Source organism: Convolutriloba macropyga, chromosome 9, assembly GCF_964194025.1.
Source record: "Convolutriloba macropyga chromosome 9, txConMacr16.3, whole genome shotgun sequence".
Taxonomy (NCBI): Eukaryota; Metazoa; Xenacoelomorpha; order Acoela; family Convolutidae; genus Convolutriloba; species Convolutriloba macropyga.
Window position 1 is genome coordinate 33,819,070 of NC_134476.1, and position 15,382 is coordinate 33,834,451.

Here is a 15,382-nt window from a genome sequence, read left to right on the forward strand (position 1 = left end):
ATTTTCATTTTACTTAAAAAAAACTCCAGGCTGTCAAACACTTCGATACTCGTTAATCTGTCACTATATGCGTTCAAATGATTAAAATTTTCTCGATGGCTGTAAAAATTTTGTTGTGAATTTTTTTTTCTAGCGCGATATGAAAGAGGCAAAGCACTAGAATTTGTTGGCTGATGACAAATTGCTAACGAAATTTCAGTTCTCCACAAAATAATTTACAAAAAAAACAATTGAAGAAGAAAAGACAAAGCTTAAAATTAAACTTGTATTATGAGAAAGCGGCACGCACAAAAAATACTGAATTTTGAACAGGTTAAATAATGGTGATGCAAGAAACAGCCTTAATTTTTGACGCATTATGAAAAGTCGCTTCATTATGGTAAAAAAATACAGATTGAAGCAGTTCTCTAGCTAAATGTCCTGGATATGTTACAAAAATTTGAAAAAGACTGCTGCAAGTTCCTCTAATAGTGTATGAAACAGTCATTCTTTATCAAAGATGTTGCATGAAAAGAGAAACAATGGATTTTCCACGGCCTGTTACAGAACGCTCATTGAACAATCCTAGTTGAAAAAAAACGACTAAATCTTTGTTGAGATGAAAAATTAGGCAGCAACGTTTTTGACATACATATTGTTTACAAACTATGATAAAACAAAAAAATTTGCAAAAAGAGCCCATTGAGTTAATCAATGTTTCAAAACAAAAATTTGAATCACACTGTTGTTCTTGTGCTTTAAACTATTGCAAGATATTTCATCACTCAGATTTTTATAATGCCTGGTGCACTGAGACAAACGCTCAAAAGTAGTTTAGAAGTAATGCGACCCGAAAAACTCAAGGATACTTTTGCTAAACCAAGCTTAGCAAAAACTTCAGTTTTACCAAAAAAAATTGTTAGTGAATTGAACATGTTATTGGGTCATTTCGGTGCATACTTTTTGACGACTCTGACTGCCTGCTCCGGTTTTGCCTGATAATAAAAAAGACATCGCTACAAAATAATTTCAGAAATATATAAGAAAAACAATGAAAGTGTTGGCAAGAGAGTTGTTGTTCGACCATACTCATCGTACTTTGCCAAATATTAGGGATTGTTTGACCTGAATTAATTTGTTCAAAGTTGCATTCAACCTCAAGTAAATTCTGCGACCACTTTTAATGCATTTATCTGGATTCATTTTTGTGAACAACGCCCACATTAATTTTTTTGGTCTCTTTCTGAAACAGAAAAAGTGAGCAGAGCTCCCAACAATGGAAATTTCAAAATATTTAAAGAAATTTGTCTTTAGATTTCACGCTCCCAATGTAAGTACATGAGGAAGAATTAATGTAACTACGTTCCACGCGCATTGTAATTACCATCAAAGCTTAAAGTAGTTGGAATTCAAGCTTTGTGTAGTTAAAACTGATGCTTTTGATGTTTAGAGCTCTTATATAACCAGTTTTGTTTAACTTAGGGCAACTGATTTAGAAGATTTAGATTTTAGATTCTTCTAGATTTTTTTTTACAAATATCCTTCAGCTGTCATTGTGAAATTTAAGAATACAAAATTATTAATAGTACATATGAAGCTACGTTTTAAATTTTCCGGCTAATTGTTAAATAGATTACACGTGAACAAGACTTACAAAAGATAGCAAGTACATTTCAGAAATTCATAAGCGTTGTCCGCTCTTAAAAATTGCTTCGGGTCAAACAACTCGTTATGAAAGTTGTTCATTGTTTTTGTCCAACAGATAAATGTGTAACTCTATCTCAACTCCTACCAAAGCGTTCTCCGGGTTATTCCTCTGACAATCAGTTCATAAAGTTTTATGTTCTTCTTTTCAAGATATCAAACTGACATAATCATGTTCTTCTATTTACAGTCAGTACATTAAGCAAAAGCATGTACACTGCTCTTTCCCACTAAACAATCAAAAACAGAAAATTAGATAATTTGAAAATGAAATGAATTTTTTATTTGATAGATAAATTTTTAAAGATTTTCTGATGAGTTATAATCGGAAAAATGCAATGAAAATCTTGACCATTTACAGCCTGCGGTTTCAACTCCAGAAAATTTTTTTTACTTGACCTGGATAATTCTTTTCTTATTGATAATTTGCATTATTTTGTAAAACATAGTTACTTTTAGTTGCGAGAAGTTCAATTGCGTTACTTTGAATTGCAGATGACTAATTTGCGTACAAAAATTAATCAGCCTACCCCTTGATTATCGAAAAAAAAACGTCGTGCAAACTTTTCGTCGATGACAACATATATTGTTTGCAATCTTTGTTCTGCAATTTTTGAAGAAGTTGTTATTTGATTAGTGAAAGTTAAAGTTTGAAGTTATCTTGGTGTTTTTTTACTTTTATGTCCTATAAGACAAATTTAAGTGACCACTCAGTTTTCCTTTTTTTCCGTTAGATGTTGTTTTTTATTAAACGTGAATCCATCCAGTTCTTTTTGTACTTCGTTTTGTAAATAAGTTTGTACAATTTTTTTAATACGTAGGTTATAAATTATGATCAACATTGCTGAGATTTTTGTCCTTACTAGTCTAGCTTTTTTGATTTCTTCAAAGTTGTTATTTCTGCAGTATTTTTAATTTATTTGTTCATTTATTGCGCTTAGCTTACACAAAGTAGAGTAAGTTTGAGTTAAACAATATTTCATTCCGGAACAACTAATTTTTTTTTCTTCATTTTGCTTAAATATTTTCAGGAGGCTGCTTAACGATGTTTGAAACGGAACCAATTGTGCAAATCATTTGATTGTTCTTTAAGTGTATTGAAAAGTTGGCTGTCTTTTGCTTCTTGTGCTCATCATTGTCGTCACTGTTTTTCTGCATCTCTGTTCTTTTTTGTAGCTTTATATACACTAGGGTACCAAAAAGCTACGTACACCTAAAGCTTTTTTAAAAAGCAATTTAAACATCAAATAATTTAACATTTTCAGTTCAAATTTTGTTTTCTAATAACGCGTCATTACACCTTTTGCTTTTTTGACGTCTAGTAGACGGTTTGTTTAATTTTCATACAGGTTTCTGACGACATCCGCGTCAATTTCATTCCTCATTTCATACACTTTTTCTTCTAAATTTTCCCAAAAAACTGTAATCGTAATCGTTGCTTCAAAATCGCCCACAAATTTTCAACAAGACTCGGATCTGGACTGTATGCTGGCCATTCCAGTACCTTCCACTCGTTTTCTTGGAAAAAATTGTTATTAATCTTTGAATTATGCACAAGTGCATTATCTTGTTGAAAAACAATGTCCAGAAAATGCATTTTTTCGTAAATTTTTAAAATTTTCAAATAACCAAAAGTGTTTAGCTTGTTTGGACACTTAACAGGCAATTTCTTTCCATCTGATCCTATTGCACCCCAAAACATAAATGATCGATTGTCCGATCTCAAATGTCTTGTGTTTTTTTCAAGAAACCTCATTACATTTCTTCGAAAAACTCTAACAATTTCGTTGCTGGACATGCGCAGCCTTGTTTCCGGAAATTGTATCGTAGCAAAAGAAAGCGTTATGAGCCACTCTTATGCGCTCCAGTGAGGTTTTGGTATCTTTCAAAACATCAGTAACTAACTTTTTTTCTGGTTTTTTTTTGACAATTTAGGGGGTCTTCCGCTCAATTTTTGGGCCTCGAAACTGTTATTTTTCAAGTAACGTTTGTATGCATACTGTTCCCTGGATCTTGACTTCAAGTTGAATTGCTTTTGTATTTTAGACCATGAAAATCCGACATCTCGTAGCGTAACAACTTGGCAAACGGTGAAAGAAATAAGCAGTTTAACCATCTCTTCTGTTTAAGCAGAGAAAACGAGAATGAAATTTCTCTTAAAACTTCTAAATTTCACCCCTTTTTTCACTCCTGTAGCGCAAATCATGCTTATGAAGCACGAATAATGCTTTAAAAGCGGAAATAATGCTGTACGTAGAATTTTGGTACCATAGTGTATGTCCCCCAGGTCTTCATTATTGTTTTTAGTTTTAAAAGTTCAGTTGACTTGTGCCTTTGTGTCGTTTGCTGAATCTCTTTGGTCTGGTTAATTGGTTTATTTTTTCCCTCGCAAGGTAACCACATTCATTTCAGTTCACGTGAAACTGGATATAGTTTGAATTTGCCTAACAGAACAACATCATTGTGTTGGTCTTAATGCATAATCATTTTCTGTGCGCATTAATTTTGAACGTCAGGCGATTTGAGTTTTATTTTATTACATCTGATAGATCCTGACTATTGTGCAACTTTTATAACTTTTTGTACCAGTAAAATCAGATTTCAGTGTTAATTAAATTTGTTTCCTTTTGGGAAATCTGATTAATTAGTAGGTTAAAATTTTTCGTTCTTTTCATAATTTTGCTCCAGTTTCTCTTCAAGTATTGAATAAAGATTTTGACCACCTAGTCCATCTGATCTCGTCTTGACTCTTAAATCATTTTCATGCTTTTTAGTGAACGTTTACCGTGTTCCAAATTTAAAACTTCTTAACTACTGGTTTTAAAAGAAAGTCTTCTTCTCGCCCTGTAACAATTTGAAGCGTTCCGAGTTTTTTGGGACGCTTTCTCAATTTTTGTTTTTTACTCAATTTTGGCAAGTTGACTTTGACTTTTTTTACTGGACTCCGATTAATGTAGTGGAATTTTTTCTGAATGCTTTTTCGAATCAAATCCTAGTCATTGGTAGCATTAGTTTTATGCTCAGTCAATGATCTTTCTTTGAATTATAACTAGGGACTTGTCCTAATATGTTTTTTGGTCTTTTGTTAATTGGGAATTGGCTTCAACATTGGGTTTATAGGGTTTAACTTTTTTGAAAAATTGACTCATGAACTTGTCGCACCAAAAGATAATTATATATTTTTTGCTCTTCGTCACAAGAATCATGCGATACATAGGAAAAACTGTAGAAGATTGACCCGGTACAAATAGCCAAATACGTCTGGGAAAAACTGAAGATTTGTGAAAAATCAGAAGTTCGATGTCCTTGAGATAATTTTCAAAAAATTAAACTGGTACGATTGCTTTTTTCAAAACAGTAAAAAATTTGCACATTTCACTAAAGTGCCATCCGAAAAGATATGCCCAGTTACAGAAAAAATCAAAGCCTGGTTATAGAATATATGAAAAAAAAATACAATGTAAAAAATATCCACCTTGAAATCTCTTTGAGCAAAGATCGAACCATTTTCTTTCAAATTTTAAAGAAGTTTCGTTTCTCTTCGATGTAATGGAAAACAATATTTGAGGAAAGTTATTGGGTGATGAGACCATATAGCGTTTGTGTAATTTGTTCTCTTTTTGATAATTTTGTTTAATTGAATCTTGAATTTTAATGTTTGAGATCCTTTGTTATCTTCTATTTCTTCTCATTGTCAAGCGGGACATGCTTGTCAAGAGTCAGTATTTTGGGTTGCAGAATTACTTTTTCATTGAAAGTAATTTTATCAGGATCGCCTTTCATTTTATTTTGATACTGAATTTGTAAAACCCCTTTAAGTATGTAGATTAGGATTTTTGTAGTTAATAGTCTATTGCCCTCTTATTCTAATTGTTTATTTGTAGCGCTTAGCTTATAATAGGTGGATTCAAACTGGCACTAATGACCATTTCGTTGAAAAGAATTGAATTACTTGATGGATGTCACTTAAACAATTTCGAGAGCTCGTCCTAGTGTAGTTGAAACGCACCCACCTATTTTAAGCAATGCATTTAGCTTTTCTTTTTCATTTGCAATGGTCTGGCCCTCGACTCCTTCTGTTTATCAGCCATTGTCAACAAAACATTTTGTAGCTGTTTCTTCTTTTGCGTCCTGCATATTGGTTTTTGAATATGTGCATATGTTTGCTTAACTCAACACTAACAAAAACGTGTCTCTAAATATTCTTTATAAGAAATATGTGAGAAAAATGACGATTTCATTGCACGTATTTTATCATCGACCAATTAACGAAGTATTTTTGTTTTTGCTGCTTTGACGATATCAAACACGTTCGATTTTTTTTTCATGCAGCCTTATGATAAATTGTTTTCACTGGATCGCCGTCAGTGAACTTAGAATTGAAGTAATGAAGTGGATTTACTAACTGTATTCTGTAGGCTTTGATTTCGCTCACTAAACAAAAAGATTTGGATTGGTGTTTTTCAGGATTTTCAGTCAGTTGCAAAAGAGGAAAAAACCTAACTATGATACCAAAACATTGTGTTTGCTATCCCCATGTCAGTTAGCTAACTTTTTTGGGGTTTTTTGTTTTAACCCTCGTGTGCAATTCGATTGGTCGAATCAAGGATCAAAGTCAGAAAAAAAACCCGCGATTAATTTTCGTAGTCTTGCTTGAGTTTAGAAGAACAACAACACAGTTCACAAGAAATAAATCATAGAGAGAAATCATGAAGAGAAAAATTTTAGAATCTATGACTAATGATAAAGGTTTTCTGTTTGGCTATATATGCGAAAAGGTCCTGAACAACCTGCAAAAATTCTGTTTTTGAGCCTTGGAACCTCTTTTTAGAGAAATTAGATATGTTGTGTAATGAAAGTTAAATATTTTATTTCATTACCTCAATAAGATATTGATAAGATTTGTGGTATATCAGTACCTTCTTCAGTGCTAATTCACTTGGGTGACTTTTAATTCATAACTGACCTCTGTTGCATAAATTTGTTATTGTCTACTTCATGTCGTACACAGTTTGTGTGTTTGAGAAAATTGTGCTGATTCGCGGCTCGAATGAATCTTAGATAAGAATTGTTTGTTTAGTTTGATTTGCCAGGTTTTATATTATTGAATACATGAATTGATCGGCGGTTGACCAATTTAAAGACAACAACAGATGAAGATTTGAACTCAACTGGAAAGCAGGAAAGAAAACTTTAGAATGAAAAACCCATTTTTCGGGGATTACAACTTAGATAAGACATGATATGAAAAAAAGTTACAAAAGATTTGTTTAAAATCAAGAGTAAACAGACAGTTAATCAGAACAAGAACTAAGAACAGCGATGATTGAAATCAGATGAACAATTAACGTAGACATGAGCAAAGTCATGTAACAGAGGTCAACATAACTATGAAATATAAATCATCCAGGGGAATAAGCACTAAAGAAGGTGCTAATGAACCACAAGATTTGTGAAAACGTCAAAGTATCTATGAACTTGTAAAAATTGCTTAAAATAGAATTCGCACCAAAGTCTCATAAACAAATGGAATCTAAGAAAAGATCTATTTTATTGCTCGCCATTGCTAATTACGTTGTCGCCAAGTATGCTTCTACGTCCTTAATTCTTCCGATCCAATAATCAATCAAAAAGTCTTTCCCGTGTTGACGCTTCTTGGCAACCATATCCAAGAACCATATATGGTTCCATAGAAACTATGAAAAAATTTCCTGCATGATGTTGCCATGGTAGCCAAGAAAACCATGTATGATGCTTCAATGGTTGCCAAGAAATGCATGATGGGATTTTCGTGGTCGCAAGAGCACCATGAACAAAACCGCTTTTTTACCTGAACTGGTAAAAAAAGCATATGAAAACATACCTGTTGACATTTAAAGAGGCATCCGGGGTACCTGCATTATATCCAAGAAAACCATGAGTGTTATCTAAGAAAAAAATTTTATCTCAGGACTTTTAGAGCTCTCTAAGAATAATTGAGAACTCATGGTTTTCTTGGCAACCATGAGAAAGACCATAGATATTTATGGTCTTGAATATGGTTGACAAGAAATCGCAAAAACTGAACGAACCGAATTTGACTTTTGGAAGGCTTAATATAGTCAAAATATGTTAGTTTAACTGTTCTCCGTATTTTTTTTGTATGTTTTGACTTCGATTTTCATGGTTTTACATAGTACCATAATTGTGCATGGTCTTGGATATGGTTCCCAAGACACCATGAACTTCAATTTTTTTCAAGTGTCTCGAAGGGCTTTTCTCCACTCAGAGTGCAAAGCATGGCTGTTTTAAGAGCTTTTTGAGCAATGTTGATTAAATTCCATGGTCAGCTATATGGTTGCCAAGTTACCATTTACTTCATATATGGCTCTTATATGGCTCTTATATGGCTCATATATGGCTCTGTTTGGTCTTTCAGCATGCTGCTTCAGTATGTACAGAGACAATAGAAACTTTTAAAAAGCTTTCAATATTTTTCATAAAAGCAGAGCAATGAAAAGATCTTCCCTCGTCCCACTAGAAAACCGTGAAAAAGCATTTGACACAAAAAAGTTTATGGTTGCCAAGTTACCATTTTTTTCATATATGGCTTGGTGGCCAAGAAAAGTTTATGGTGGTCAACCGGGTTGTTGTTGTATAAGGTTTCAAAATTTTTGGTGAGAAAAGAAATAACAAGTTTGACATCTCCATCAGGACTAATGCGAAGAAGACAAATAACAATGAAACTACCTAGTTTTTTTCAGTCAAGTAATGCGGATATATACTCCAGTGTCTATCTCAGAATTGAAAAAGTTCAGACCTATCTTTTAAGTTGGACTGCTCTGTTTGGTCTTTCAGCATGCTGCTTCAGTATGTACAGAGACAATAGAAACTTTTAAAAAGCTTTCAATATTTTTCATAAAAGCAGAGCAATGAAAAGATCTTTGCTTGGTCCGTGATAAGACTATGCTCCTCAAACCATGATTTTTCTTTAGCTGGACTAAAATGCTTTTCCTCGTCCCACTAGAAAACCGTGAAAAAGCATTTTACACGAAAAAGTTTATGAAAAAAACTTTTTCTCGACCCATGAAAAAACTTTATCTCGACTTTAATTGGTTAATTCGACAGTGCATTTTAGTCTATAAAGTCTCTTCCAACTAGAATTTTTAGTTTTTTAATAACTCGAGGCCAAAAATTTGGTCTGGGGTCATATAGGACTTTGATGAATCCCATGATTTCTTATGGCCGGCACCCGATGTATTATTTGAATGAAGTAACTTTTGGAATCTCAGAAGATCGATCAGATACAAGAAATGTTTTGGAAACAGTTTTACGGCTAATCTTTAACCTTATCTAGTCTTCTTTGGGACATTCGCTTTCTTCAATTTTTCTTTAATGAAATTCTGGCTCCATTTTAGTTCGATTCATACATTTTCGACTTCGGCACAGTGAACGCATTGGAAAATGAAGTGATCAAGTTTAACTGGAGAATGTTGGTGGCCGACAATGCCAAGTACGAAGTAGGCAAAACTTACTGGATGGGAGTTGGGGTGGAGTTTGCCAAGTCTTCCAGTATCTGGGTGAACGATATCGCCTTCGAACTGGACGCCAAACCGGTCAGTGGGATGTTTCCACATTTGACCTCTTATAGAAACTATACCGTCAATGCTGAGTGCTTTGATGAAAAAATCAAGAAACTAATCTAACCAAAAAAGTTTAAAGTTTTGCATATTTTTTGGATTGTCTTCATTATTGTAAACACCCATTTTAGCAGCAAAAATTCAGTAATAGTTCATATGTAAATTAATTGAACCGTGTAAACTACTATTACCCAAAATATCTCAAATTCTATCATATTAAATTAATTTATTTTCTAACCAACTTTTTCAAAGTCGCATGTCAACGGTGTCAAGTGACTATCTCAGGTCTAGGAATTTGACAAATTCGCCGCTATAAGGGTGAGAACTACTGTTCACGCAGTGAGTTTTTGAAGGTTGTAAATTGATGAAAATATTACAGTATTTTTTACAGCAAAAATCAACAGTACATAAAAAAAAACGTTTTTTTTTAACTGAGGTGAATGTGATGAAAAATTATTTCGTGGCAAAAAGTTAGAATTCACACACAAATTTCCACTAATTCCACAGCAATGAGATTTTCAGGGTGACATTGAGTTAACGTCATTAAAGTCATGTAGTGAAAAACAGCAAAATTGGTAAGCTGAACAAAGGGAGGGGGAGGGAGGACGTGGGGTCATACGATAGTAAAAGTAAATAGTAAGGTTTAGTAGATGTTATGGTTCACTATGGTAATGCTTGAATACATGAAAATAATGTAATATAGTACTTTAGTTGAAAAACTATTGGCAAGGAATTAAATCTGCCTTAGAATTCGTAAAAAGCTTGTTCCGATGATTAATTCAAGATCTCATTTCTGTTAGTTATGTAATATATCAAATTTTTATGATAATAGCATCGACTTTTTGTTTTGTTCTGACTGTTTTTTTAAAAGTTTGTTTGATTCGATGCCGTTAATAGTGGGTAATCCGCCTTGATAATTCTAAGAGCTGCAAGAAAGCTGCAAGAGCTGATAAGAGCTGCAAGAAAAATTGTAGTTGGCAGAAGAATAGAGCATAGATATTTAATTGATTTTTAGAAAATTGTGACTCGTGGCTCATAGTTTCACTAAAAAGCACTTTTAATGTAATTTTCTGCTATGTTTTAGCCAAACAACTTGATGTTCCGACCCCTCTTGAGGGTGGGGGGACCATTTACTCAAATGAGCTTTTTTGTTCAGTTATTTTTGACTGATCGTTATATTCATCGTACAGAGTTGTGAGTGGTATCATTAAAAAGCCCGTTCATCGTATAATCTGAAATTTAAAAAAAGTTTTTGAATTTCGTTTTCAAGGGCAAGTTATTATGGTTTAAATTTTTGTTTAATATTAGACGGATCTGTAAAATTGGTAACAATAGTACTGTTGATTTCATTTTTAAAGTTAAAAAAATTGCTGACTTTATTGATTTAATTTTTTTTACTAAAATTACGGCTAAATATTTCAAAATTCAGACTTTTCCATCAAAATTGCCCAAAATAAGCTTCTTTAGTCCACTTTATTGTGCCGGAAAAAAGTGCCTTGACTTTAATATGCCTTGATTAAGTATGCCGGACATACACAAATAAAAACAACTAACACAATCACAACCTTTATAAACTCCAAGGGGAGCTAGTCCCAGTTCCACTTCCATTGAGAAAAGTCTGGAATCAACAATTGCTTTTTTTGCTAGTATACTCTATGATTAAAAAAACCGCAGCATTTTTTTTAAATCTTTAACTATCAAATTATATACTTCAATAAAATTTTAAACAATTGAGCGTTCTTAATGGATAAAAAGCAATATTAGGGATGTTTTTGATCCAATCTTGGACTGTTACGTTCCAAAAAAAAACTTTCGGATCGTATGTAATCCGTCGCTCTTTTTTGAAAGAAAAATTAATTTTTTTATGTTAACTAACGAACAAAAAAATTCAAATCAAAGCTAACTGTTGATGGGTGTAATCCATTTTCTAAGCGGTCATAAACAAAGTATCTAGTTTCTTTGGTGATTTTGACTTTTAAATTTTCTTGTTTTTTATATAAACAATGGCTTATTGAACATTGCAACTATTTTTTTCCTAATTTGGTCAATTAGTAGCTTAGTATCAGAAAAAAAGACTGATTCTTAATCTTCTTCTTTCTACTGAATAATTTTTTTCTTTTTTGCGGTTTTATGCTTTAAGATACGGTTTTCTGGCTTTGATACTACTAGATTTCACATTTTCTTTGTTTCCAGGCGATGGCCCATTTTTCACGGTTTTTATTTTTTTGTCAAATTATCACAGTAATGACAGTTCACATTTTACATTATTGGCTTTCAAAATGGGGCGCAATTGAACATATAAAGTCTCTAAAAATGTAGACTATGATTTTAATGGCTTCGACACCACTTTCTCGATTAAATTAATTTTTTACCTTTGTGTTTAAATTTCGTTTTTTTTTTGTCTTTTTAATAGTATGAGATTTCTTGAATAATGAAAAATTTTACAGGCGTTATGATGAGGAATAAATGAGCCTATTTACTGATTTAAGAAGATAGTTGATTGCTTTCATGACTTTGAAAGAAATTGTATAAAAAAACACTTTTTAGTTTCGCAATTTTATTCTCTTCGTCTGTTTGTTATCGTATCTCGTTCATTACATCTCACATATGACATTATTGCTGTCGAAGGAAGGAACAAATGTATAAAATTGATTTTTTGAAGGATTCGTTATTAATTTACTGGCTTCGACAGGGGTTTTTCGCAAAAAAGTAAACTAACTTTTGATTGTCTATATATGAGGTTCTATTCGTAGACGTAAAACATACTCTTGATAAACACAAACACTTCCATTGGACAAGTAAACGAACCAATTGAATTATTTCAATTTGTAGCTAATGGCTTTCATGGCTTGCATGAATAATGTATTACATAACTTTGCCGTTTTTTCGCTTTTTTGTCTACTTGTCACCTATTCTCAGTAATGAGATATCGCATAACACGTTTTTGGAGTCGGACGAAGGCTCCATTGAACACATTTTGTTGGGCAAAATATGACTTTGCAGCGTTTTCTCGCAGTCTTTATTTAATTTTTGTTGGTTGACTCTATTTGTTATTCGATTTGTTAAATATTGAATAATGACGGATCTTTATGCTAATAGAGGCGTATGTGGTCATAACATGTTGGATGATTTCAATTCCTGTCCCTTTAGTTTTGATTATTTTGAAATTGATGATTTTTATTTAAAAAATTATCCAATTTTTTTACTTTACTGATTTTTGTCCTTTTTTGTCTAATTGTTACCGAACTTTACTAGGGAGTGGTCCCATATTTTTTCTATTGAAGTACTATTTATTTTGTTTAGTTTGAGTTTTCTCTAATGCTATTTTGATTTTGTTAATTATCTTTTTTTAATGTAATTGATGTTTATTGTTATTCTTGTTCGGTTTTGTTGTTCGTCTTGACCTGCTTTTTTAATAATGGCTGGTGTCCTTTTTCTAATGCGACATTTTTCCTTCCACTGAGTAAATTGCTTTGAATGCAATCTTTTGTTCATATACATTTCTTTGTAAAAAAACTTGAAGTTTTGGGCGGTTTTCCAGCTGTTCCTCATTTGGTAGTCATTTCTGCCAAAATTGTGGATGAGCCAGGTCGGAAATTTATGTGCAAACTCACATTACCGGGCCTCTTTTTCTCATAAAAACTCATGCAAACTTATCCGGTAAATGAATTCCGGGAGGAAGTTTTTAATGAAAACAACGATGGTTAGAAAATTTCAAGCGTTAATATTTTATTAAAAAAATGCCTTGCAATTAATTTGCCTTGAAATCTTCTTGCTTAATTAGCAAAGTTGCTCTCTGTAACAGCTTTTTTGATTTAATTTTAAATGGAGGTGATCCAGTAAATGCAAAAAAAACTATCATATAATTAATCGTCCAAGAAGACAAGTGAACAGAAAAACTGTAAAGATTGTGGGGAGCAGATTTGTTAACTAATTCAGGTAATTACAAACCCACATACCTAATAATCAGGGGCGATTCACTTTTAAAATTTTTTCCAAAAACAAATTTTTGGGCATAAATAAATCTGCAGCAAAGTTAACACAAAATTTGCAGGCAAATTATATATTACACTGGAAGTTAAGTTGGTTTTATAATTTATGGAAGCAAAAATTGTTCACAGTTAATGGAAAACAATTTTGGAAACAAAAAGCAATGTTAAAATTTCTCAAAATTAAGTTAATGCAAATTTAGTGCCGCCATGATCATTCATTTGTTGTGAAAACTTTCTAGGAACAAGAAAAGCGCGTCGAAAATTTTTAGAATCGTTTTCATAAACAATAGCCTCGTTTTTGTTTAGATACAAGCAAAATTGCTAGCAAAATTCTACTCACCTGGCACTTTCAAAACAGAATACAACACTTAAACTGTGTCTTTTGTTGGAACTAGTATCACAGAATAATATTAGCTAGTTGAAATATGTTTTTCTATTGGTCTGATTTTTCGATTGGACTGATTTTTGTCTTTCAGTGCTCAATCAACTTGAATTCAAACAAGAATCCTATTTGTACAACCTGTATAGCTCTTTGAAAAACTCATATGCTGTCTGAATGTCGTTTCACAAACTATATCACTCTGTTACAGAAATCAAACAGCCATCATTCTGTGCTTTTTGTTTCAAAAAGTGTATTCATGTTTTTTTGTCCAGTATCACCGAGGATCATATTATCAGAACATCTTGAGAAGCAAATTGAGACGTCTTGGAAAATTGAAGACGGACCGTATTGATCAAAGTGAAAATTTTTTTAAGTTCTTTTTTATTTTTTTCAAATTTAGAATTTTGATACGATTGAAAATTCTAATGTTTTCAATCGTATGAAAATTTTATTCCAAAAGGCATATGTTTTATTTTAATTGGCATATAATATTCATTAATGTACATTTGATATTCTTAATGCATCTGCGTTCTTCAATCCACAATCATTGAGCACAACAGCCTTCAGGCGGTACAATTTTCCAGCACTTAAAAGAGTCTTTCTTTTATTGTTCCAACCCTCACTAGTGGGGTGAGGAACTATATACTCATGTGGGTTTTTTGTTCAGTCAATTTTGGCCGATCGATATAATCAACGTAGAGAGTTGTGAGTGATATCCTTAGAAAGTCGTCCAACGTTTAATGTACAGTTCAATTTTTTTATTTTAATTTTTGCTTTTTATAGCAAGTTACTGACGTTCAATTTCGCGAATAGTAGACCATTTTCCGTTACTTTATTCACATTTTCCGATTTTTTGACAACAAATTTATCAATTTTGCTAAAATACGATACAATTTTTAAATCTAGTGTTGTTGATTTTATCTTAAGAGATAGATGAGGTTTGCTGAATTGTTCAATTTGAGATTTGCGGCTAGAACTTTCGCTAAATTTTTCACAATTCAGACTTTTTTCCTCAACAATGGGACCAAATTTGTTTTTTACCCCAATTTCTAATAATTTGCTTAAATTAGACACATGAAAACTGCGTTGTTATTCTTGGTCAGCTCAAAAAAACAGCTATTTGTACTCCAATAGCTCTAGGAGTCTTTTGGATTTATGAATTTGCCAGTTGTTCTCAAATTTGAACTCAATAGTTAATCAAAAAACCTTAATTATTTTTGATATAGAGAAAAAATTTTGTGTTTTTTGTATTTGTGACGCGAAAAATTAATCTAGTTAGAAGTCACTAGAACAATTGGATGTTCTTTCAAACATGCAGCATTATCAGTGCTGATCTTTACCTCACCACGGATCCTTACGTTAGAAAAATTTCAAATTTTATTGGGGCACGGACTTTTTTTTCAAAAATTTTTCCGCATTTATAGAATTCAAATTACTGACAAGATTATCAAAGTGGGGCCCAATTAGTAACAGATGCTGTTAACGAAAAGTGTGACCAGACGAACATACTATCGTTTCAGAAGTAAGTTTATGGTTTTTCTCACTCTGACCAATTATTTTAGTAAATTTTTATGTACTATTTGTTTTCCTTTCATTTGTTAAACTTTTGTAACCCAATGGTTTAGTCTTCCAATGAAAGTTTCAATTGGCTTTTTATAGGTATGATAGAACTCAGACAAGGCTTGGTGTTGTTATTTGATGTCTCT

General features: G+C 32.3%; 1 protein-coding gene across 1 annotated transcript in view; it reads left to right on the plus strand.

The window, feature by feature from the left end:
• The window catches only part of LOC142346190 (uncharacterized), a 59,805-nt gene that overhangs the window by 5,540 nt on the left and 38,883 nt on the right, over nt 1-15,382 (plus strand). The window contains exon 3 of the mRNA XM_075398700.1: nt 9,081-9,278. Coding sequence (XP_075254815.1) covers nt 9,081-9,278 — 198 coding nt within the window. The remainder of the gene's footprint in view (nt 1-9,080; nt 9,279-15,382) is intronic.